At 33.8% G+C, this 23,445-nt stretch overlaps 3 protein-coding genes and 1 long non-coding RNA gene across 6 annotated transcripts; 2 read left to right on the top strand and 2 right to left on the bottom strand.

Annotated features, from left to right (window-relative positions):
- The first annotated feature begins 352 nt into the window (after positions 1 to 352).
- On the top strand, positions 353 to 5,846 carry LOC145030953 (uncharacterized). 3 transcript variants are annotated; one of them, XM_078979394.1, is made up of 7 exons: positions 353 to 557; positions 883 to 1,175; positions 2,093 to 2,221; positions 2,457 to 2,957; positions 3,185 to 3,319; positions 3,434 to 3,921; positions 5,094 to 5,846. In XM_078979394.1, the coding sequence occupies exons 2-7, from the start codon at positions 1,109 to 1,111 to the stop codon at positions 5,721 to 5,723; spliced, it is 1,950 nt and encodes a 649-aa protein (XP_078835520.1). In that variant the 5' UTR covers positions 353 to 557; positions 883 to 1,108; the 3' UTR covers positions 5,724 to 5,846. The 3 variants fall into 3 exon arrangements, with proteins under 3 accessions (XP_078835520.1, XP_078835521.1, XP_078835522.1); XM_078979395.1 differs by lacking the exon at positions 353 to 557 and having other exon boundaries at positions 609 to 1,175; XM_078979396.1 differs by lacking the exons at positions 353 to 557; positions 883 to 1,175 and adding an exon at positions 1,922 to 1,986.
- A 646-nt stretch (positions 5,847 to 6,492) lies between these two features.
- LOC145029721 (uncharacterized) lies at positions 6,493 to 7,952 on the bottom strand. The gene is made up of 3 exons (XM_078978201.1): positions 7,669 to 7,952; positions 7,194 to 7,468; positions 6,493 to 7,085 (listed from the first exon to the last, which is right to left on the bottom strand). The coding sequence occupies exons 1-3, from the start codon at positions 7,950 to 7,952 to the stop codon at positions 6,493 to 6,495; spliced, it is 1,152 nt and encodes a 383-aa protein (XP_078834327.1).
- A 9,164-nt stretch (positions 7,953 to 17,116) lies between these two features.
- Positions 17,117 to 18,637, top strand: LOC145030954 (uncharacterized). Its single transcript, XR_013676762.1, has 2 exons — positions 17,117 to 17,549; positions 17,752 to 18,637. It is a non-coding gene; the product is annotated as an uncharacterized LOC145030954 (long non-coding RNA).
- Positions 18,638 to 20,163: 1,526 nt separating this feature from the next.
- On the bottom strand, positions 20,164 to 23,398 carry LOC145029722 (putative disease resistance protein RGA3). The gene has a single exon (XM_078978202.1). The coding sequence runs from the start codon at positions 23,362 to 23,364 to the stop codon at positions 20,164 to 20,166; it is 3,201 nt and encodes a 1,066-aa protein (XP_078834328.1). The 5' UTR covers positions 23,365 to 23,398.
- Between the last annotated feature and the right edge of the window lie 47 nt (positions 23,399 to 23,445).

The following is a 23,445-nucleotide window of genomic DNA, read 5'->3' on the forward strand; positions in this document are numbered from 1 at the left end:
TCAAAGGAATGGGCCAAGCCCACGCGCGCGCCTAGCCTAGCCTAGCACTAGCCGACGCCGCGAGTGCGCGAAATGGCGCGATTTAGGCGCACTTTGCACGATGCATCGGTCGCTGGGAGCTGAGGAGCTTTTATTTTTGGTGAGTTCGGGTCAAGCCGATTTGACTTCGTAATGGATAAGTCATCGGGGCATTCTAGAAGGATCAGGAAACGGCTTGCTTGGAGAGCAAGCTGTCGCCCTAGGGTTTCTGGGGCCGGCCTATGGGGGCCTGGTTTATGCCTTCTAGGGTTTCGATACCTATAAATATAGCCCTCTAGGAGCCATTCAGAACACACACGAATTCTCAAAGCTCTCTCCCTCTCTCTGCGTTTTTCTTCTAGTTTCTGAGTAGTCGCTTTGTGTTTGTCGATTTCCAGTGCTGTTGGAATATCGATCTAGCTGCATTAAATCCTGGGGTTTTACTCTGTTGCTTACAGCCAATACAAGCGAAGTAAGAACCTTTAAGGACAGGAATCTGATCCGTGCAGTTGCTTCAAGATCAAGTCAGCAATCAACAGGTCGGTTTTACTTTTCTGTCTTGTGGTTAATTCGTCCAATAACAAGACAGTCTTCTTCTACCTTTCTTACAATCAGATCTAATCGAGAAGGATAGATCTGGTTTCGGACGAAACTTGGTAAATTTAATAATAATAATTGAATTTATTATTCGCAACTAATCGACATATAATTCACAATATTATTTGTCGGTTTCCTTGCGTGTCTTTTGATTTGATATACAACATCATCAGCTTCACCCACTACATCTTTTAGCTGCTTCAGCCACACCATCACAACCTCTGATTCCTTTTTTTGCTCCGCATCACGTAACTTGGCACGAATCAGGTCTAATGTTCTGTGAAGGCTGGTCAGCTTTTCTTCGTAACCCCATGCAATGGCGAGTTCGCCCGCAGCAATAGACAACACCTTTTTCAATATTCCCTCAGCAGCAACAGTGACTAATGCTTCAGCCATTTTCACTGTTTAGAAGAGATTGGAAGAGGGGGTGAATGGTGGAAGAAAGATAGAAAACAATAAGAATCTGTGAGATGGTGGAACAAAGAGAGACACAATGAATGGAAATGGAGATTCATTTGGTGGCGTGTGTAGTGGAAAATGGTATCGAATCAGAATTGAAGGTGTCTACTAAGTTATACCTTTCTTAAGTTACAAGTTTAGAACATACACTTTGCTAAGTTTCTTTTCTTTTCTTTTGTTTTTACCTTCTGTCATTATTACTTATCTAAAATATTAATATATCATTATATTTTATGTTTTAATAGTTAACATATAATATTTCATATATAAACTAGAATGATCTTTTAATTTAACTGGTATAGTTTCATTTACCTTTTGATATAATTCTATATTGTAATATAGAACATAATAATTTGAAATATATCTATTAAATATTAATACATGCTAACTATCATAACATATATACCAGAAAACAAATACAAATACATCCAGCAGGATATAATATTTTCTTTAGATTTCTGGATTGACTTTGTAATAATATTTCTTCCGTGTCAAAACATACAACGTTGTAATTAATTAAAAACTAATTTATTAGAGTTTTTTAATAACAGTTAAATAGGTAAAGACTAAGGATGAATAATTAAGAAAACTATGACTTTCATGACAACTCATTAGAGGTTGTTATTATTAAGAATGATTTAATTTTATTATAAGCATTGACCTTCAACTAACCCATCAAAGTCTACTTATATTATCTATATTATCTATAATTTTATACGTACTCGTCTCTTTCCTTACAATTAGCGTTTGTTGTTACTCAGAATCAAGCAATTTTAAATAACGGTTAATCTTCACCTAACCCATAAATTTGGCTTATAAATTGCATTGGTGTCTTCAGAAATTTCACACATACTTACTCTAATGTATACAGATTCATAAAGTGAAATTTACTGGTCTATATATTGATTTTAGGTAGTTTCAAAATTTCGATATATTATCTGGTTTCAGATACATACATCACCCATGCATGCATGGTGTCCTTTTTGGATTTCATTTTACTAACAGTGTCATCATGCAGGTGCGCTATCTAGTCAAAAACCCGGAAGCGCATCCATAGATCCCATCGGTGGCCAGCGGAGGGACAAAATGAATTATTTGGCTTCATATACTTCTCCACCACGGAATCTGCCTTGTGGAGATCTACTTGGTAAACTCTGATATAAATTTTAATTTATAAGATCCCTTAATGATGATTTGATGTAATTAACGTCGACCAGAAATTACTTTTGTTAAAAAAAAAATATTCTATTAAGTTTTAACTTGCACACCTCATACCAAGCATATATAGAGAATTCTTTGAAATGGTATTCAAGTAATTAAAAGTATTAGCTGCTTATTATGATCAATATTTGATTAACCTATCATCTGTTATTGCTTCAAAGGAAATAGAGACGACTACCACAAAATCTGTGTTCCTCTTTATAATGCATCAATGGAAGGTGATTGGAAGGCTGCTCAGGACATCTTTGACAAACATCAACATCTAGATCTGGTAGGGTTTGGTATCAGTCAAAATTATGATACTGCTCTTCACATTGCAGCATCCACAAAAAGAACCGAGTACGGGAAACAGTTTGTAAATAATCTATTGAGTAAGATGACAAACCAACAATTACAACTTCAGAACATGCACCACAACACCGCACTGTGTTTAGCAGCAGAAAGTGGAAATGTCGAAATTGCTAAGATATTAATTCAAAAGAATAAGGCCCTGCTGGAAATTCCTGGTAATCAAGGAATGATGCCACTTCATATGGCATCAATACATGGAAATGACATTGTGCGTTATCTCTTTCACAATTCTAGGCAGATGACCGGTGATCTTTGGACAGATCAGAATCGTAGTCAGGTTCTCCAAAACTGTGTAGAGGTTGATATGTTTGGTAAGTAGTTGTTGCACCTTTCTTGTTCTTTTATCTGGGTCGTGAGATTAAACTCCCAAGTTTTCTACACCAAATTTTTTCATGTCCATTCTTCTTACATGATAGTATGCATGATCTTTTTTTTAGGATGGGTTAATTTCAAAGGAAAATTGTTAAGGCGATTGTATTTAGAGTTTGTTGGAAATGTAACATCTTACCGCTTTAAGTGACTGTTAAATATTTTGTAGATATTGCCTTGACTATAGTGACTGAGCGACCAGAACTTGCTCTTAATGGGAATGTACTCCAAGTTCTTGCTCGAAAGACGAATGCATTTGAACTGAATCATACACCGCCGTTTTACCGGAGAGCCATACATCGATGTTAGTATTTCTATTCTTATTTATTTCTCCACTACATATCTTTTAGCCAGATTTATAGATCACTTATAAATTACTCAAAAAGTATATGGTGTCCTTAACTTGGTTTCTTACTAGATCCTGCAGAAGAACTGACTGATGCCACGCGATTACTTCGAATCGTTTGGTCAAATATTCTGAAGTTGCCCATCGATACAATTGATGACATTCTCAGAGGCCCTGCAGACGTTATCAAAGGACCATCAGACATAATTATTACCAAAGATGGAAAGAAAAAGCCAAAGCACTCTTCACGAGTACTATTCATAGCTGCAGAGAGGGGAAATACTAAATTTCTAGTTGAGCTCATCCGTGAATATCCTGATTTAGTATGGAAGACAGACGATAACAACCAAAGTATATTTCATGTTGCTGTCTCACACCGTCATGTAGATATCTACTGCCTTCTCTATGAGCTCGGCTCAATGCAAAACATGATAACATCTCTCCAAGACGTGGAAGGAAATAACATGTTGCACTTAGCTGGGAAGAGGTCAAAGACAAATAGACCTCACGAAACTTCAGCACTTGGTCTACAAGTGCAACATGACATGTTATGGTTCATGGTATGTACTTCCATTTGTCTGAGATTCTCGGACCATAGCTTTTTGCATATGCCAATTTGTTCCTACATTTACCAGTTGTAGCGTTTATACGGGTACAAACTAGCTAACCAGTTATTACAATATTTATTTTTCTTGAATCTGGTTTGGCATGCCACTAATAGAGCATCTCCAATGGTTACACTCTTTAATACTTGTTACCTAAGCTTCCTCTAATTTAACTTATTTTCACAAAACTTTCTCTATTAATTGGTTTTAACAAAGTTATACTTATCTTTTGTCATAAAATTCCGTCTTATGATTTATCATTTTTCAAGATATATAGTATGTTATATCATCGAAAAATAGCATAAGTTAACAATTAAATTTAAATAAATAAAAACAATAAAATCCTATTACACATGTGACCAAAATATTTTTTAATTTTAAATATATATATATATATATATATATATATATATATATATATATATATATATATATATATTGTTTCTAAAGTTTCGCCAAATACATTTAATTGATATAATAATTTCTATGAAATATTTTTAATTTTTCTATATATAATTAAATATACTAATTTACCAAAAAGTAATAATGATTTCATATTTAAATATAAAAAGGGTGGAAAATGAAACCCTATCATGCAAGGCCAAGGGCCAAAATGTACAAAACATAAAAGAAAATTAAGAGGTTGGAGTTCGAGTGGTTAAAAGTGACGTTTTAGAAAACCTTCACATGTGGAGATTTTCTAAATTTAAAACACACAGGAGCACACAAATGGTTTATTTTCTTCTACAACCATCTCTCCCTGGGTTGTACTAGAAGAAGATAGACCACTGATCTCATCAACTTCATACAAGAATACTAAAATTATATTAGAGTTGGATAGTTTCAATGGCTCATGACAATCTAATATATTACTTATGTTAAGTGCTAGCTTACTCGATCGATACTTTATTTGGACTAGTTACTTCATTTTACAGGTTCAAGATCTATGATGTCAAATTAAATGTTTCATATGAGGTTATTCAAATAGTAACACACCAACTTAATTTTTGCCATACACAACAATCTATGTTGTATATTTTAGAGGACTTTGAATATGATGAACAGCTTTCAGTTTTACATTTGAAATACAAACCAGGTAAAATAATCACATTTTTTTGACGTCGTAGGAAGTAGAGGCTAACATCTCTCCTTTTCACCATGAAACGAAGAACAACAATGGTCAAACACCATATGAATTGTTCATGCTTGAGCACAAAGAACTATTCTCTGCACATGAAAAATCCATCAAAGAGACAGCGAACCAGTGCTTGGTGGTTGCAGCGGTCATAGCTACCATTGGATTCACAGCAGCTTTTACACTCCCAGGGGGTTACAATCAAGATAATGGTATTCCTATTTTCCGCCGTAACCAAGTGTTCATAATCTTCTCCATATTTAATGCCCTCTCTTTGTCATCCTCTTCCATTTCGATCCTCATATTCTTATCTATTCACATAAAAAGGCAACATGATTTTCTGCAATCAGTACATAGAAAACTGATGACAGGCATAGCAGGACTCTTGTTCTCAGTAGCATCGATGTTGTTCTGTTTTTGTACCTGTTTCTTCATTTATTATCAGGACAAGTTAGTTTGGGTACCAATCTTTATCACCTTGTCGATTTTAATGTCAATGCTATCATATGGCATGTATCAGATGGATATAACTGCTGAATTTTTTCAACAAGCATTTGGTTCTAGGAGTCACTTCAGTATGCAGAGAAAACATAGACTTTACTATCAAAATCCAAGATTCTAGTCATGTATTCTGAGTGCAAAGTCTAATTTTCAGATACTGTGATGCTTTCTTTAATCGGAAGATGTTGTTGGCGGATGATAATGTACTTTTTGAAGCAAATTTGTATTTAAGTTTATCATAGATGGTGATGTCTTTAAGTAAATAATTAAACTCTTTCTTTTTGTTGCAATCGGTTGCCGTAATAAAATTTGGTATCCACACCTTAAACGAAGAATGTGGTAAACTGGTTTTATATATATATATATATATATATATATATATATATATATATATATATATATATATATATATATATATATATATATATATATATATATATATATATATATATATATATATAAGGGTTCAACTGAGAAAAAAAAAGATTGAGAATAGCAGAAATCATTCTCAACCACTCATTTATTTTTACCGCAAAAGCCTTCAGACTACTATTTATCACATGTTACCACACCCAAAAGGTGTCATATCAGCATCCTACTCATACATGGTATTATAACACCTAAGGTGGAAATGCACAACATCTAATAACATGTGATAACACCAATTATTTTCCATTTTATTTTTTATTTTTTTTTTGATGTTTTTTTTTCTATATTTCGAATTTGTTATTTATTTATTTATTTATATTTGAAAAGTAAAAAATAAAATTTTAATAAATCTTAAATTAAAAACAACATTAAAAAAATTACAACAAAACACAAAAACATTTAAAAACCTAAAATAAATAACAAAAAAAAAGATAATAAAACCTACATTTTTTGCCCTAAAACTATTCATCTTCATCTTCGTGATCAACATACATGTAATCCGCCAAGTCTTCACAGAGTTGCTTGTGGTTTCGCTGATCTTGAATATCGACCACTCTATGTAAATATTCTGATGTCCCAGGTTGAAATTGCACATGTCTTGGTTCCGTAGGAGAATACGTTGCAATATTGCGTCCTCTATCTTCAACAACCATGTTATGCATTATGATACATACATACATGATATATCGTAGAGTATCTAACTCATAAGGTCTCGCCGCATGTTCAACAATGTGCCATTTTGATTTCAAAACCCCAAAAGCACGTTCAACGTCCTTACGTGCTCCTTCTTGTCGTCTCTTGAAATATTTGTCCCTTAGATCTATTGGATGTCGAAACGCCTTCACAAACGTAGAATATTCTGGATATATTTCGTATGTAAGGTAATACCCGAACTTATATTCATTTCCATTCACTGTGAAAGGAGCATCTGGGGCTTTTCCTGACGAAAAATCGTCAAATATCGATGATTGATCTAGAACGTTAACATCGTTGTTAGAACCCGCAACCCCGAAAAAAGCAGGCCAAATCCATAAATCTTGTGAAGCAACAGCCTCTAATACCAACGAAGGCGCTCCATGATGACCGCTCGAATACTAGCCTTTCCACGCCACGGGGCAATTTCTCCATTTCCAGTGTGTGCAATCAATGCTCCCAAGCATACCCAGAAAACCATGTCTTTCTTCATGTGCCACATATAATTGTTGCATATCACGAAATGAAGGTTTGCGTAAATATTGGTCACCGAAGGTTTTGACAACACCTGTTGCCAATAAATACAAACTTTCTCGTGCGGTCCTCTTAGACATTCTCATATAATTGTCAACAGAATCGGGCGACTCCCCCATTGCCATAAGTTTAATTGCAGCAACACATTTTTGCAAACCTGTGAAGCCTCGTTTGCCTCTGGCATCATATCTCATTTGGAAAAATTCATACCTAAATAAATATTAAACACGTAAAAATTATATTTATTTTTATCTAAAAGTAACATTTTATAAATTATAAAAGTTGAAACAAACAATACCTAATTATATAATAAACAAACGATACCTAATTAAATATTAAACATGTAAATTTTTATTTATTTTATCTAAAAGTGACATTTTGTAAATTATAAAAGTTGAATCAAACGATACCTTGCTTCCATAGCGTTGGCTATCATTTCAAAGATATTTTTTCGCAAACGAAATCTTCTTTTGAAATCGCTTGGCTGGTAGACACAATTTTCCTCAAAGTAATCATTAACTAGTTGCTGATGCCCTTCCTCACGATCTCTATTTAACGCTGCACGTTGCGTGAGTAGTGGAGCTGGATCTGGCTGTAGTAGGTTGTCTGTGTAATACTGGTACATCATACTCACGAACAAATCGTCTTCGTCGTTATCATCATTGTACGGATGAGCCGGATCAAATTCATTCATAGTTGATTGATTTTTGTGTTTGTGTTTTGAGTGATATAGAAATAGAGATAGATATACAGAAATATGTGTAGTAAAAAGAATGAGGTATATATATATATATATATATATATATATATATATATATATATATATATATATATATGTATGTATAAAAAGAAAATGCAATTAGTGATTTTTTTTATATTTAAAGTTACCGTTTTTAAACGGTTTGAATTTGTAAACGGTCAAATTTTACGCGTTACGAAATGTTACCACAATCACGCGACTTAACATAACACACAATAACGGGAGGGGGGGGGGGGGTGTTCCCCCTTTAGGGCGCTGCCACATTGGATAACGCCACAGGGGCGTTGCCCACACATGCCCATCTCAACGTACCGGCGGAAATGGGAAAGGAATACACATGTATTTTCCAACAAAATATATTTCCTTAAACCATTTTAATCATTACCTTAATATATACAAAAACATAGTTTTTTTCGTTTTTTTTTAATTTTTAGAAGCTATTTTTATCAAAAAATGATTTTAAATATACCAAAGTTCATGATTTTTTATTCTCTACAAATAGACATCCATATTGATATAGTTTTAAGATAATTTTTTTTATATATTTTCAGCTATCATTATTCATAAGTGAATAAAAATGCATCAGATTTTATTACAGTACATTCGTTATTCACTTATGAACAAAAATTATGATTTTTTTTTTACAATTTAAGTATCATTCATATATGAATATAGCATATAATAAACATAGTATATTCATATTTTAATATTGGACGATGCATTCACTTATGAATATTAACATAGTATATTCACTTGTGAATATTAGATGGTATATTCACTTATGAATATTAAATGATATTTCATATGTGAATATTACATAGTATTACATGGTATATCACATGTGAATATTACGTAGTATATTCATTTGTGAATATTAAATGATATATTCACTTATGAATATTACACAGTATATTCACATATGAATATTACAAGGTATATTCACTTGTGAATATATTCACTTATGAATATTTGAAGGTATTTTCACAAATATATATAATTTTTATATGTTATTCACATATGCATAACATACAAACTTGTATATTTGTTAATAATCATATATTGATTCAGGTGAAAAAACATATTCATATGTGAATATAGCGTGGTAATTTAGTTTATGCATTTCATCAAACAATTGGAGTACATACAAGTTAACTATTTTAAAAATGTTAAAAACATCAAGTTATCAATTCCAAATCATCATATACTTCCGATTTCGACATCAGATGCGACATCCTATGTCTGATCGATTTCTCATTTTGATTTTGATTTCCGAAAATCCGATTGGTAACCTGTGAGTACTAATTCTGAATCCTTTAATGTCGACTGTGACTGCGAGTCCAGAACTCTGATTCCAATTTCATGAACAGTTGAAGAAATATGGATTATTATTGAAGGTTGGAGGAAAATTTTTGATGATAAACGAACTGTTATCGAATTCTCTATAGTTACGTATTTGAGATTAAAGGTTATTAACATATTTACAAGTTTGTCACCATGTCTTTTTATGCTTAGATTAAATGAGTGGCTGAGAATGATTCCCCCATTCTCAACCTTTTTTATTTTCTCAATTGAACTCACCTCTCTCTCTCTCTCTCTCTGTATATATATATATATATATATATATATATATATATATATATATATATATATATATATATATATGCGTAAGTTCATTCTACCTTAATAGGTTGTTGCCTTGCTTAATGTTTATATGAATGACGATCCATTGAAAGTATTATAATTTTTTTTCATGTATTTATTGACAGACTTTATACTTTTTTTTGAAACCGCAGATATACTAAACTATTCCTAAATTAATTTATCTGTGTACACATCGGGACTTGAACACTTAACCTCAAAGAAGAAGGATAATACCAAATACCGGTGGGCAAGAAGCCATTTGGTGACAGAACTTATACATGAGTTAGACTTTGTTAATATATTGTAGAACTAAGTAACTAACTTTAACCGTCACCTAACACTACTAGAACAAATTTATTGGGTAGTTTGTTACAACATACTAATGGTTTGCCACGAAAATCAACAAATTTTCATTCCGGCCATAATTTGTTGAGAAAACTACGATTTCATTTTTCTAGTTTTGAATGTTAGTAAAAAGAACTTAGTTTCAAATATTAGGGTAAAAATGGCTAATTAGGCTTGTATTGTTTTTCACTATATTTCCCAAAAATCAATACAAATACATGTTAGTACTTGATTCTTCCATCATTTATGGTTTTGAGCATTCCTATTGGATATGTTGCTATCAAATATCATCTAGGTAATAGAATCTAATCCAATTTCATCATCAATTGCAATATCCCCAATTTGGGTTTTCTAAGTTTATGTGGTTTTCATCCAAATCATCAAATCCACCAATATAGTGATTGGATTCAGACTATAAGCATCAAAACTATTCAATGAAGATTAGAAACAAAAACCCTAACCATTAGAAGAAGTAAATTTCAACATTTGGGGTTTCCCCAAACCTTAAATTCTAAAATTAGAGTTAGAAGAGAAAATATTATACCTACCAAGCTTCTGATTCCACATTCCTTTGCTTAGGATGCTCAAATCTTGTCTTGGATCAAACCTTAGATGAAAAATAGACTAAAATCACCATGAGAGAGCATTTTATCTTCCCCTCCATGTTATTTATGATCGAGGGGAAATGGGTGCATCTTATTTCCCTAACATTTTCACACTTGGCCCCTATATTTACATCTTTTGTCAACTTTACCATTACTTCATTTATTTTCACACTTACCTAAAAGGTTGACATATCAAGTCCTCATCCATCCATTATATAATTAATTTGGCATTAGAGTATGATTCATGTTTCTTTCCAGCAAGAGATTCAAAAATCTTTGCAAGAAGATTGATGATGTCAACCTGACACACATAGCCATGATTTAACAATAAAATTTTTCTTGATTATATTATCATGGTATACCGACTTATCCAAAGGTGTCTTCCCAATACCGCCCATTCATAATTGTAAGTTTTTTTTTCTGTTCTTGGTTGGGTTAAAAACTTTATGATATGTAGTACATCGTCTTCTCTTCCAACAATTTTGAATTCTTCTAGATGTGGAATAGTCTCTCGATAGAGGCAATCCAAAAAAGGGTCAATAGGTTGAACATTTTTAGTCCTAAACCTTTGTGTATAGATCTCAAGCAATGTTTTATTAGTGTCCTCGATTTTATGACCTTTTTCCACTACAAACTAAAGGACATTTAGTGGCAAAAATATTTAATGACCTTTTCACAGGATCAACTACATGAACCGCCTAAACTAAAAAATGGTCAAACCTTATATTTGGGATTTATAGTGTTAAGTATACAACTCAAGGTAGCAGAATTTTCAAAAGATATACCTAAGTACACATGTGTAACACCCTTCCAAGGTATACTTTTTTTTAGGCTTGATTAGTTTAGACCTTCAAAATGTCGAGTTTTTGGTAGCTACGACGTGGTTTTGGAGGAGCGCCATGATGTGGTCACAATTGATGAGAAAACACGCATTCAATTCTACCACGACATCGTAAGGTTGGCGTAGTAGCAGCTGGAGTGCAGAACCCAAATTTTCGGGCCTAGAGCTTGATATAAAGAATGTGATGGCTAGTATTTGCTCACCCTCAACCTCCATCACTGCCTTAAGTTCATAAACAAACCCTAACTTCCTTGTGTTCATCTTTTAGCTCATTAGGGTGTTTTATGCCATTGAAGAAGGAAGAGAGATGCTCTAAGTGCAAGAATTTATCAATTAAAGTTATGTACTACCATCGTGTGCATAGATTGGATCTCTATAATCCCACAAGTTCTTGTCTTTTTGTCCAACTTTTCTAGACCTAGGTTTTAAAGCATGTTTCTTCATTTTTGTGATGGGTTGAGTGGGTGGATCCCATAAAGTTGGCAACTTTATGGATCCTCGAGGTCCTAATGAGGCCTTATGCTTTAGATTTGAAGTTTTATGAATTTTTGGTTTCATGAATAGCATTTTGACTTCATTCTTCTCATTTTGGCCTAACTTGAGTGCATGACATGCATTAGATATGCATGTCCATAGAGAAAGGATTTTAATGATGCTTGTGGGTGTAAGGAAGCTTTCTGGAAAAGGATGAGTATGAGGCTTAATGTATTACCGAATTAATCCATTAAGAGGTACAGAAAAAATTCCACGACATTGTGGTATGCTCACCAAGATGTGTAGTGGGATCTGTCGTGACTGTTTTGTTATGAGGCAATCACAACGTGGTGCCCAACCGAAGTTGACTTTGACTGTTTCATGTTGACTTTTTGACCAAGTTGACTTTTTGGTCAAATTGAGGGTTTCAGGTTGTATATTGAGGAATTGCTTCTAATTGTTGTATAGGTGGATCGTAGTACCAATATGTAATTCCGTGTGAGCTGTGGTTTTTTTCTGCTCGTTTGTGATGTGAGTTTTTTTCACTATACTTTGTTCTATATTATGTATCATTTGTGTGTTAGGATGTTAATATGTTGTAGTGATTAGTTAGGCAGGTAGATTTGTTACGATTACCTATGGTTGCTTGTTATTGTTATGTACATATGTTGATATATTGTGTTTGGCTTGAGGCGGTCCATCTATGTCCTAAATGCCAAGATACCCGGGTGATCCATTGGATACTGTAGGCCTAAGGAGAGTAGTTCAGCTAGATGTTGTAGGCTCAAGAGAGCGGTCCATCTATATATTGTAGGCTTCAGTGGCGGTCCAACCTTATGATGTTGGCCTGGTGTGCACATATTGTATGTGTGTTGTTGTATAGGGTATTTTAGGGAGCTCACTATACTTTGGCTTAAAGTTATGGATATATATGTTTAAGGTATTTCTAAGGATTGGGGCAAGGTGAAGACGTGGTTGTACACATCATCCAATGGTTATTTTGTTTTCAGAGATGTTCTGATTTTGATACTCTGATTTTATGTTATGTTGTGAAACATTGTTTTTGGTGACTTTTGGTTTTACGGAAAATGATTATATCTCCTTTTAGAATGAAATCTTTTTACTATGGGTTTTAGGAGGTTACAACATGTATCCTAGGATCCATGTTTTACTAGTTATAGAAACTTACTTTAAAAAATAACAAAAGTAAAGGATTACCAATGTGAGTTTCACTTGTTTATGATCTTCTACTTGCCATTTTGTTGCAACAATGAGGATCCAAAGGAGCGCCCCTCTAATGAGTGATCTTGTACGTGCAAACCGATTGAACTATTGAACTAGTCCTGCAAGGGAGTTGAATCAAGCGAATAATCGTACCAGAACTTAGTATTACGACCACCCCTAATGTTTTTCACTAACGGTAAATAAGGGTTGATACCACTATGATGCAGGTTATTTATAGACCCTACAATTCTCGACCATACTCCAGCACTAGACATAGAACGAACATTAAATAGATTCTCCCTATAAATATCTTTGATTAATTTCACCCACATAGCACTTGATTCATGCACAAATTTCCAATTCCATTTCTAAATAAGGGCAAAATCAAGAGCTTGAAGACTTTTAATTTGAAGGCCATCATTCTCTTTATCCGCTAACATACATTTCCATGACACCCATGGGATTTTCTTTATATCACATGTCGATCTGAGAAAAAAAACTCTTAAAGATTCAAGTTTATTTCTAATTTTCACCGGAAGAGGAAAAAGAGACATAAAATAAGTACCCAAATATCCCAAAACGGATTTGAGTAAAACTAACCTCCCTCTTATCGACAATAAGTTTGCTTTCCCTTTAGAATATTTAGCAAGAAATTTATCTATAACTGGATTCATATATCTATAATTGGATCAATAAAAGAATATATTTGATCCATATATTAAATGTAAATTTAAATACTTGATCCACCACCGTTTGTGACCGAAACATAAATAAGGTCATAAAGGACAAATCTGTTAACTATTTCACATATACAAAACTAGTGAAAATGAATTCCATCTTATTTTTATGGGTTATTAATTAAACTTTTGTATCTTGGTACTTCATGCCTCTTATTTTGTAGAATGACACTTTTCACCCTCCTACTTCGTAAAATATCTCTTTCATCCACTCAAATTAGAATTTTCATATGTTGGCTAGTTTGATCCTAGTGTAGAAAATAACTTACAAAAATTATCCCAAGTGTTTAAATAGTATAATCTTTGGGGTTGACACTTTCGTCATAATACTTTCCTATGTTGATAAGTTTGATTTTTTGTAGAAAATAAATTACAAATTGTCCCTATAATTTACAAAAATGGCCCTAATGCCATATTTTTTCAAAGCAAATAGTCCATTTAAAAAATAGAAAAATATTCATTGTCTAATAGAAAATTTAGAGATTACCCCCCGCAAAGCAAACATTAGAACTTATGAGTATGGCAAAAACAAATGATAATTATCAGTGTGTCTCCATAAAACAGAAAGAAATGAATTTCTAGTTAAAAACAATCCATCAATAATGCTATTAATAATATCAAACCGTTATATTAATAATTGGTTTATGTTTACAAGCCCTAACACAAATATCAATACTAGATAAATAAACAAAAGTGTTAGTAGGAATTTGAGATGCAAACACATGGACACACCTTTTTATTAAATTCAAAATAAAGAAAAAGATCAATAAATCTAGAGAGATATTAGATATATTTATATATTTTCTTCCTATTTATCCTCTGATCATGTAAAATGATGATATGTGTCACATTTTGATAGACTTAATAAGGACGTACCATTATTTTATATGCGTATGAAGATAAATAAAAATAAATGTATGAAAATTAAAATATATACACAAGCACAAAAGAGTTAGCAACATAAACTTTTTGGGATTAAGATTTTTACTACAGTTCATTGGCCATTTTGACATTATGATCATTGTGGTCAAAACTTTTATATTTTACCCACTTTAACCATTTTGGTCATTGCAGTCACTTTAACCATTTTTGTCATAATTTTTTAGCCACTTTAATCATTTTGGTCATTGCAGTCAAATTTTTTTAACATTTTGACATAAAATACACAAAAAGACATTTATGTTTTTGTTGTAATTTTCTAGTCACTTTGAAACTTTTGATCCTTATAATAATTTTTTTTTATATTTTAACATAAAAAAACACAAAAAAAAAAAAAAATCCCGTAGCATGCCAAGGCTTTCTTAAAAAAAATAAAAGGGTCGTGACCCCAAAATAGATTAACACTTGATTTTGTGAAAGCAAAGAAGAATTAAGAGGGTGTTTGACATTTTTTTTTAAATGGTTTTTAGGATTTTTTGTTTTTTCAAAAAATCAAAAGTTTAAAAAGTTTGGAAAGTTCAAAAGAACTTTTAAATTAACTTAAAAAAAAAAAAAAAAAAAAAAAAGAAAGGCGGTTAAACCTCAAAAGTTTATACAAATATATTTTAAAACTATATTTAAAAAAAAAAAAAAAAAAAAAAAAAAAAAAAAAAAAAACATGAATCAAAAATCGTTTGCTAAAAAGGTCTTTTTAGTTTGACAAAACTGCACAAATGGTCCCTGTGGTTAGCTCAAAATTGACACTTTGGTCCAAAAAAGTTTAGACTAGCACCACAGGTCTAAACTTTTCATTTTGTTACGAGTTTGGTCCAATTTGCTATGAACTTTTTTATAATGACGATTTTGCCCTTACTTTTTTTTTTCTTTTTCAGTTTTTTATTATTTCTATTAATTTTTTGATGAAATAAAAATAATAAAAAAACCAATTAACCTCTCTCTCTCTCTCTCTCTCTCGTCCAACCAAAACCGGATCTGAGATATGTTTCTTCTCTAGACTTTTCTCCCTAAACACTCAAGGAAGGGAAAATAGAGGGAAGATCGAATAATGAAGAAATAAGAAAATGAAATCAGAAGACGAAATCATGAAGACGGAATCAGATCGAGTTCATCGGTTCTCTGGTTCTTCATCTGAAGACACACATGGTGATCTGAAGACGAAACGATGGAGGATAAAACCTTGAATCGAGATCCGCCTCTTTTCCTCGAGAGTCTTCTGTTGCGAGCTCATGTCTCCAATGTCCTTAGACGAGAACGGATCTACACCGGTTAAGTCTGAAAACTTTCTTCAGATCTATCGATCTGAAAACCCTTTTCCTCTTCACATCTGAAAACCCATCCCACAGTGGTAGCTCGATTTTCATGACAAAAACCCTAATCCATATGGGAAGGGCGGCGGAGAATAAGAGAAACTGAGAAAAATCCTAGCTTCGTCCTTTACAGTTTTGAAAAAAAAAACTGTCGTCCTTTTTCAAGATCTAAAGACGGTGGAAGCTCTGATTTCAACACCTTCGAATGACTCAGGCCATGTATTCGCTGCCTTTTTTTTTTTTTTTTTTTTTTGTCTTGGTCTTTCTAGATCTATATCAGCATTGTGTTCGTCTTTATTGATCCATATCAGTGTAGATTTTTTTGAATTTTGATTTAAGAATGTTAAGCTTCTACAAATCTGTAAATACTTCTTGTGCCTTTACAAATCTAGTTGATCTTGTGGTTTACATGTCTATAAATACTTCTTGTTCTTCAGATCTGAAAAATATAGAATGTTTTGTTCTTCATATTTGGAAAAATTATGTTTAAATTCATCAAATGGTGGTGATAGTTCATGAGGTTTTCGGAGAAGAAGAGAGTGAAGAAACAAAAAGATGAAATGCGGATAGAATAGAGGTTTTGGAGGTGGTTTCCAACAAGAATGGTGGTTGTGGTGGCGATTTCCGATAGATTGTGGTGGTTTCTGGCAGGTGGCGGTGGCTTTCGGCAGCTAACAATGGTTTCCGGTGACACGGTGGGGAGAGAGAGAGAGAGATGGAAGGGTTAGTTGGTTTTTTTTATTTTTTTATTTCATTAAAAAAATTAATAGAATTAATAAAAAAAAAACTGAAAAAGAAAAAAAAAATAAGGGCAAAATCATCATTATAAAAAAGTTCATAGCAAATTGGACCAAACTCGCAATAAAATGAAAAGTTTGGACCTGTGCCTGTGGTGTTAGTCCAAACTTTTTTGGACCAAAGTAGCAATTTTGAGCTAACACCATTGGTGCAGTTTTGTCTTTTAGTTTAAAAAACTTAGCACCCCTAAAACCCAAAATCAAACCAACGATTTGCTTTCATCTTGGTTTGTTTTCTTCGTATTCATCGGGTATGCAGATTCATGAAGACCGTCGAATTCAGATATTCATCTTGTTTTATGTTTTTCATAATCATCAGGTCTGGAGATCCAAATTCTGTTTTCGACAATGTGGCGAACAGACCCCCACCGCGGTGCTTCATTCACCTCCGGCAATCCATTTTTAATTAGATCTTCTTGTTCTAGGATTTCGTTTTGAATTTCGTTTTGATTTTTCGAAGTGCAGTCCAGCAGACTCGCAAACGTTAGATGCCTCTAAAAGAAGGGGTATTGAAATCACAAGCGATATCAATGAAGATAACGCCATGTCGCCATCTGAGCATCGAGAAAAATGTGTTAGTGTTATTTTTCCTGTTCATCTACAGATTTTATCGAAAATCATGTAAGACCTTTCTCCTTGCTCCCAATTTTATTTGGCATTTTGATGTTGGCAATCTGATTTCGGGATACAAAATGAGGGTATTTCAGAGTTGAATGATTCGATATTTTTTGAATATGCTTGATTGGATTTCCTTCTTTGATAATATACTTCTATTTTGTGTGATTTCATTATCCTGTGAAGCCCTAATTCGAATTTTCTGCAGGATTATGTCAGGTTTATCTTGAATATCACAGAGCGAGGTTAATATAGTGGTTTGATCTATACCATGTTTTTTTTTTTTTGGAAAGGGAACTTCCCTAACGAGGGTTTCCGGGCCAGCTTTCGCGCACCGACTAATCCCCCGCTGCAAACATAAAGCTTTGCCTCATGCCCTGGAGTCACTGCAAGCGAACCTCCATGGCCACAAGGGCTGAGTGGTGCCAGGATTTGAACATGGGTCAATAGGTTATCCACCATATCTTCCACATGCCTTACCAAGTCACCACAACTCAAGTGGTTTACCATGTTCAAATTAGTAGGAGGATACTTTAGAAATGTTTTGGGAAGTAAAAGATTATGTTGTTCAAAACATTTTCAAAATGTTAGGTTTTATACTTATTGAGCTAATGGATACTTCAGAAATGTTTATAAGGAAGAAACTGGGTCTAGCCTTCTTTTTATGATATTCTCTTTATTGGTTGGTGGGTTCTTGTGGCTTTTCAGATACCTAAATATTGATTAACTGCAGATTCTAAGAGCAAGTGGGTGAGAAATTCTTGGGAGATAAAGGCCATTGTGTAGAAGAAGAGAGCCTCACTTAATGACTTTGACAGGATGAAGATCATGTTGGCAAAGATGAAGGTGACATAACTTTCAGATTGCAGTAGATTGAATCAATACCAGACTATTGCTAGAATATGGCTTTTCATTCATGCCTATATGAGATGATTTTTTTTTTCTTTAATGGTCTTAAGATGATGGTAATACACTTATTTTTGTAGTGAAGTTAATTGCATCTTTTTTCGAATGTAAGCAACAAAAATGGATTCTTTTACCTGTCTTTGTAGCCATTTACATATTGATAACAATTTATGCTATGGTTTACCAAATTGGCTGCATAAATTTGTAATAACATGAAACATGGCTTCATAAATTGATAAAAATGTGTAAATTTTATATAAGCACCCCTTGCTTTTCGTCGTTGTAGATTACGTGATGTTTTTAGTCTGAATAATGGAGTTGTAAGGCAAGAGTACCAATTTGGATGCATAAATTTGTAATAACTTAAAACATGGCTTCATATAATTTATGATCTTGCCAGTGTTGTTGATTAGAAGCTGTTTTTTTTTTTTTTTTTTTTTTTTTTTTTTTTTAATAACTTTTTCTCCAAGTATTAAAGGAAAACGCTCTCTGTAGTTGTCTCATGCATCATGGGACCTTGATCCTGATAAGATAAGATTATTTTTCAAAATGCAAGATATTCTAGCTTATGCTCTTAGTTGTTTATATTCAAACCAAGATTGAAATTTAGTAGTGTTAAAAAAATTTATCTGCTCTTTTTTGTAAGCATTTTTGTTTGGTCTAAAAATGTTGGTTTATGGAAGCAATGATATACAATCATTCATATTTTGGTGACAAGTTTATTGGTAGTATGAAACCTACAACATATGTTGAAGTTAGTTGGTATAAAGTTGGAGGATTAGAAGGTCGAGGGTTAAGCTGTTAACTAGAGAGTAGAGATGTACATGTATGTTTTTGTTTTATTTTACCTTTGTGTTGTTAATTTGTAAGTCTATGTTGTCCCCTCACCTTTTGAAATACATACAACACTACATGTTGATTTTTGTTTACAATTTTTGTTTTCAGATTTGGTATTTCACTTGTTTTTTCTTTGATAGTTTATTTGGAAATTTGGTGTTTTCATCACTAATGATGCTAAAATAATAGAAATCCGTGGTCACTAGCAGTATGCACTATGTAGCTATCTCTTTTATTGTCAAATCCCAACATATCCATTTCCTAAAGTGTCAATTAATCCAATATCATCCAATAAATTCTTAACCCACATGTGTAAACATCACATGTTGACTGTTATTTGTGTTTAGAAGATATTAAATTTAATACATCATTAAAATTAAAAATATTGACAGTAGTGATAAGTGTATAATCCTAAGGAACATTCTACCGATGGTTTATTTAGATCAACACAAAGAAGGATGAGAATTTTTGAAATCTTATATTGCAATTCAACATATTAGTAGTATAGTACAAATCAGTTACGAGAGCCATAATGCAATGAATTGGTCCAATCTATGAAAAACACACTAAGCACTACTGAATGTTGCAAAATTGGTCCATCAATTGCAAATAAAAGTCAATAGCTGTAGGAATAAGTGAGAAGAGTCTTGCGACATTTAGTAATTTAGTATAAAGTGTAGGTATCAAATTTATAAAATTAATGTTTGGACTTTTACATATCTTTTGTACTTGTCTGTTATTGAAGACATATGTCTCAGTACAATTAGATCACAAGCGAGGAGAAAGTTAGAAGAGACTGTATTAGTGAGTAACAAGACGAATGAACGATACAACATAATTTAACACTTTGAATGGTTTAGTGTGACATCAGTTGCAATTATTGAAACTCATGTTTCTTTAGCCCGTTGTAATCATGGAAACATAAATGTTGGGTAGATGACATGTTGGTTAACCACACGGGCATTTCTCGCATTCCGAATCCACTTATGACTAACGAAGTGAGTGAAGTGAGGTGTTGTATTTCTTCTGGAATTGACTCCCAATGATCCCAACCTCTGAGGTTCAAGTAGTCAAGGTGGTTCCTTAACTTCTCGATGCCTTGGAGACTCGGGAAAGAATCCAGCTCCTTCGAGAATGGACCAAGTTCCAACTTATTTAAGAAGGCAAAACAATTAAACATTTCACAAGGCAAGGAAGTCAGCTTCTCGCAATAGCCAATTCGCAAACTCTTCAAAGAATGACACTGTTTGGGCAAATTGGCTATTAATGAAAGACTTGGACAATGGTCGATTACTAAAGATTTAAGAGATGTGAGGCCTTGTATGCTCTTAATGTACTCCAAACCTGTGCAGCTCCATATCCTTAAGGACACAAGAGGATGGGGATGACATTCATCTAAAAGAATAATCTTTGCGCAACTCTTGATTTCCAATGTCTCGAGGACAGGCGATATCATTTTTGAGCTGTTGGGTGCTCCATCTATCCAATTTTCCAATCTTTTCATATTTCTTAGTCGGAGCGATCTCAACGATGGAGACAAAGGCTTTGTTGATCCAGTAACATCGGAAACCCTTAAGCATGTCAAGTTGTCCATTTCGTATAAATCAAGACCCCGAAGATGTGGTAGGTGCTCAAGCGTCGGAAAAGAGAGGCAGTTGCAACATCGAAATAATGTGATCTCCGTGAGCTTGTCAAGGGGGGTCCATTTCCCTTCGATATCGATTGCCATCTTCATCACCCAATCTGGAAAATTATCACCACAAAAATTTGTAATTTTCAAATTTTTTAAATTTCTAGGGGGTTGCAAGCCTTCCAATACATCCTTGTCGTTTATGTTGGCACCTCCACGGTTCCAACTCCATTCGAATTCGATCTCGTATAGATTTTTCTTTCTAGATAAGTCTGCCTTGAAAGCATTCTCTTTGCTACTAACATTCTCTAGATGTGAAATAAAGAGGCTTCCACTAAGGTTATTCAAACGGCATAGCTCTTCTATACCATGTCTCTTCCTTCTAAGCACTATGAAGGAAGGCAAAGTTTGAAGAGAAGTCATTTGTCCTATGATATTGGCAGGAATGTATTTGTCACACTCGAAACGCATGTCCAACCAAGGCCTCCTGACATTTTCTTTGTGACGCTGGAAATATCGTAGGCTTATCAAATTTCTCATGGCTTCTGGAAACTTCTTAATGTCAGGCAACTTCAGAGTTTGCAAGTGGTATAATTTACCAATAGATTTAGGAAGAACACGGATACTCGTATATGTCAAATCCAAATACCTGAGATGCACCAACCTTCCAATTGAATCGTCTAACTTCTCTATTGTATAACATTTGACTTGTAGGATTCGTATGCATTTTAATCGTTGAAATGGAAATTTCTTATCAACTTCACCTTCGATGAACAATGTACGCAAAGTTCGAGCCACTGTATTCCTTTCAATGAACATAGAAACCTCTGCTGCCAATTTATAGTTCTTTTCTTTGTAAAAAGCAAGATGTTTAACCTGAGGGATACATGCAAGATCATCATTTGACGCATCCTCCAGACATAAGCTTTCATGTTTTGAAAGTGATAATGAAAGATCATGCACCAGATCATGCATGCTACAACGAGTAATATGACCATACTCATCCCTTTTAACATCTTGGAACAACGAATTGCTGACCAAAATTTGAAAAATATCATTCCCCACATCCTCCATCTCCTTGTTTCTTTCCTCATCTGCTTGAACCAACCCTAAAGCCATCCAAAGTTGGACCAGTTCTTCCCTTTCCATGACCGTATCTTTCTTAAAGATGGAACAATACACAAAGCATTGCTTGACAGAATTCGTGAGATTATCAAAGCTCAGTTCCAAACTCTTTTGTACTCTATCCCTTTCTTCTTCCAGATCCCAAACCTTGCTATTTTTTATGTACAGCCACTTCTCTATGTCGTTGTAATTTGCCAACATACCACCTATTACATTTAATAACAATGGTAAACCACCACACTTTTCTACAATGTCGCGGCCTATCTTCACCAGTTCTGGCGATGCTGATGTTCCTTTCACAAACGCTCTTTCTTTGAAGATGTGCCAACAATGATCATTAGAAAGACCTTTTAAAAGACATGAATCCACGTGCATATCATGAGTTCCGATTTCAAGCTTCCGTGTAGTGACAAGAATGCCACTTCCATTTTGTGAGCTTACATTTAACATACAACTCCTAAACTCTTCCCAATATGGCCTCTCTTCGACCCAAACGTCATCCAAGACGAGCAAATATCTTTTTGATGCCAACTGCTCTTTAAGACTTTCAATTAAATTGGTCCTTAAGTCCGAGGTAGGTTTCTTTTTGGCAAGAGATTCATAGATCTTGGCAAGAAGTGTATTTATGTCAACCTTAATCGACACACACAACCATGCTTTAACATCAAAATGTTGCTCGATCTTTTTATCATTGTAGACCGACTTAGCCAAAGTGGTCTTCCCGATCCCGCCCATTCCCACAATGGGAACAATGCTAAGTTTTTCTTCTTTTCTTGATTGGGTTAAAAGTTCAATGATATGGAGTTTATCATTATCCCTCCCAACAATTTTAAATTCTTCTTGATTTGGAACAGTCTCTCTCCAATATAGACGATCTAGAACAGGGCCTGCAGGGTGTTCATTTTGTAGTCCTAAACTGTTTGCTTCTATATTGATCTTAAGTAACTTTTCATTGATGTTTTGGATTTTATGACCTATTTTATTACGAAAGGAGAACCTTTTCAAGCTTGGAAGGCACATTACCTTCCTTGTTATCCGATCTGGTTTCTTTATTTGACGCCTCAGCATTTCGTAATCAACCTCATCCAACACATCATCAGCTTCACCCACTACATCTTTTAGCTGCTTCAGCCACACCATCACAACCTCTGATTCCTTTTTTTGCTCCGCATCACGTAACTTGGCACGAATCAGGTCTAATGTTCTGTGAAGGCTGGTCAGCTTTTCTTCGTAACCCCATGCAATGGCGAGTTCACCCGCAGCAATAGACAACACCTTTTTCAATGTTCCCTCAGCAGCAATAGTGACTAATGCTTCAGCCATTTTCACAGTTTAGATGAGATTGGAAGAGGGGATGAATGGTGGAAGAAAGAAAGAAATCTATGAGATGGTTGAACAAAGAGA

The sequence above is a fragment of the Lactuca saligna genome, chromosome 2, assembly GCF_052625555.1.
Source record: "Lactuca saligna cultivar CGN05327 chromosome 2, ASM5262555v1, whole genome shotgun sequence".
NCBI classification, from domain to species: Eukaryota; Viridiplantae; Streptophyta; class Magnoliopsida; order Asterales; family Asteraceae; genus Lactuca; species Lactuca saligna.

What these genes read in the sequence shown, in the direction of transcription:
- LOC145030953 (XM_078979394.1), top strand. Translation starts at nt 1,109, where the DNA reads ATGAATGGAAATGGAGATTCATTTGGTGGCGTGTGTAGTGGAAAATGG. An exon ending in CCGGAGAGCCATACATCGAT is followed by an intron (nt 3,320 to 3,433) that starts GTTAGTATTTCT and finishes GTTTCTTACTAG; the next exon opens with ATCCTGCAGAAGAACTGACT. An exon ending in ATGACATGTTATGGTTCATG is followed by an intron (nt 3,922 to 5,093) that starts GTATGTACTTCC and finishes TTGACGTCGTAG; the next exon opens with GAAGTAGAGGCTAACATCTC.
- LOC145029721 (XM_078978201.1), bottom strand. Translation starts at nt 7,952, where the DNA reads ATGAATGAATTTGATCCGGCTCATCCGTACAATGATGATAACGACGAA. An exon ending in GCCAACGCTATGGAAGCAAG is followed by an intron (nt 7,469 to 7,668) that starts GTATCGTTTGAT and finishes ATATTTATTTAG; the next exon opens with GTATGAATTTTTCCAAATGA. An exon ending in AGAAAGACATGGTTTTCTGG is followed by an intron (nt 7,086 to 7,193) that starts GTATGCTTGGGA and finishes CGTTGGTATTAG; the next exon opens with AGGCTGTTGCTTCACAAGAT.
- LOC145029722 (XM_078978202.1), bottom strand. Translation starts at nt 23,364, where the DNA reads ATGGCTGAAGCATTAGTCACTATTGCTGCTGAGGGAACATTGAAAAAG.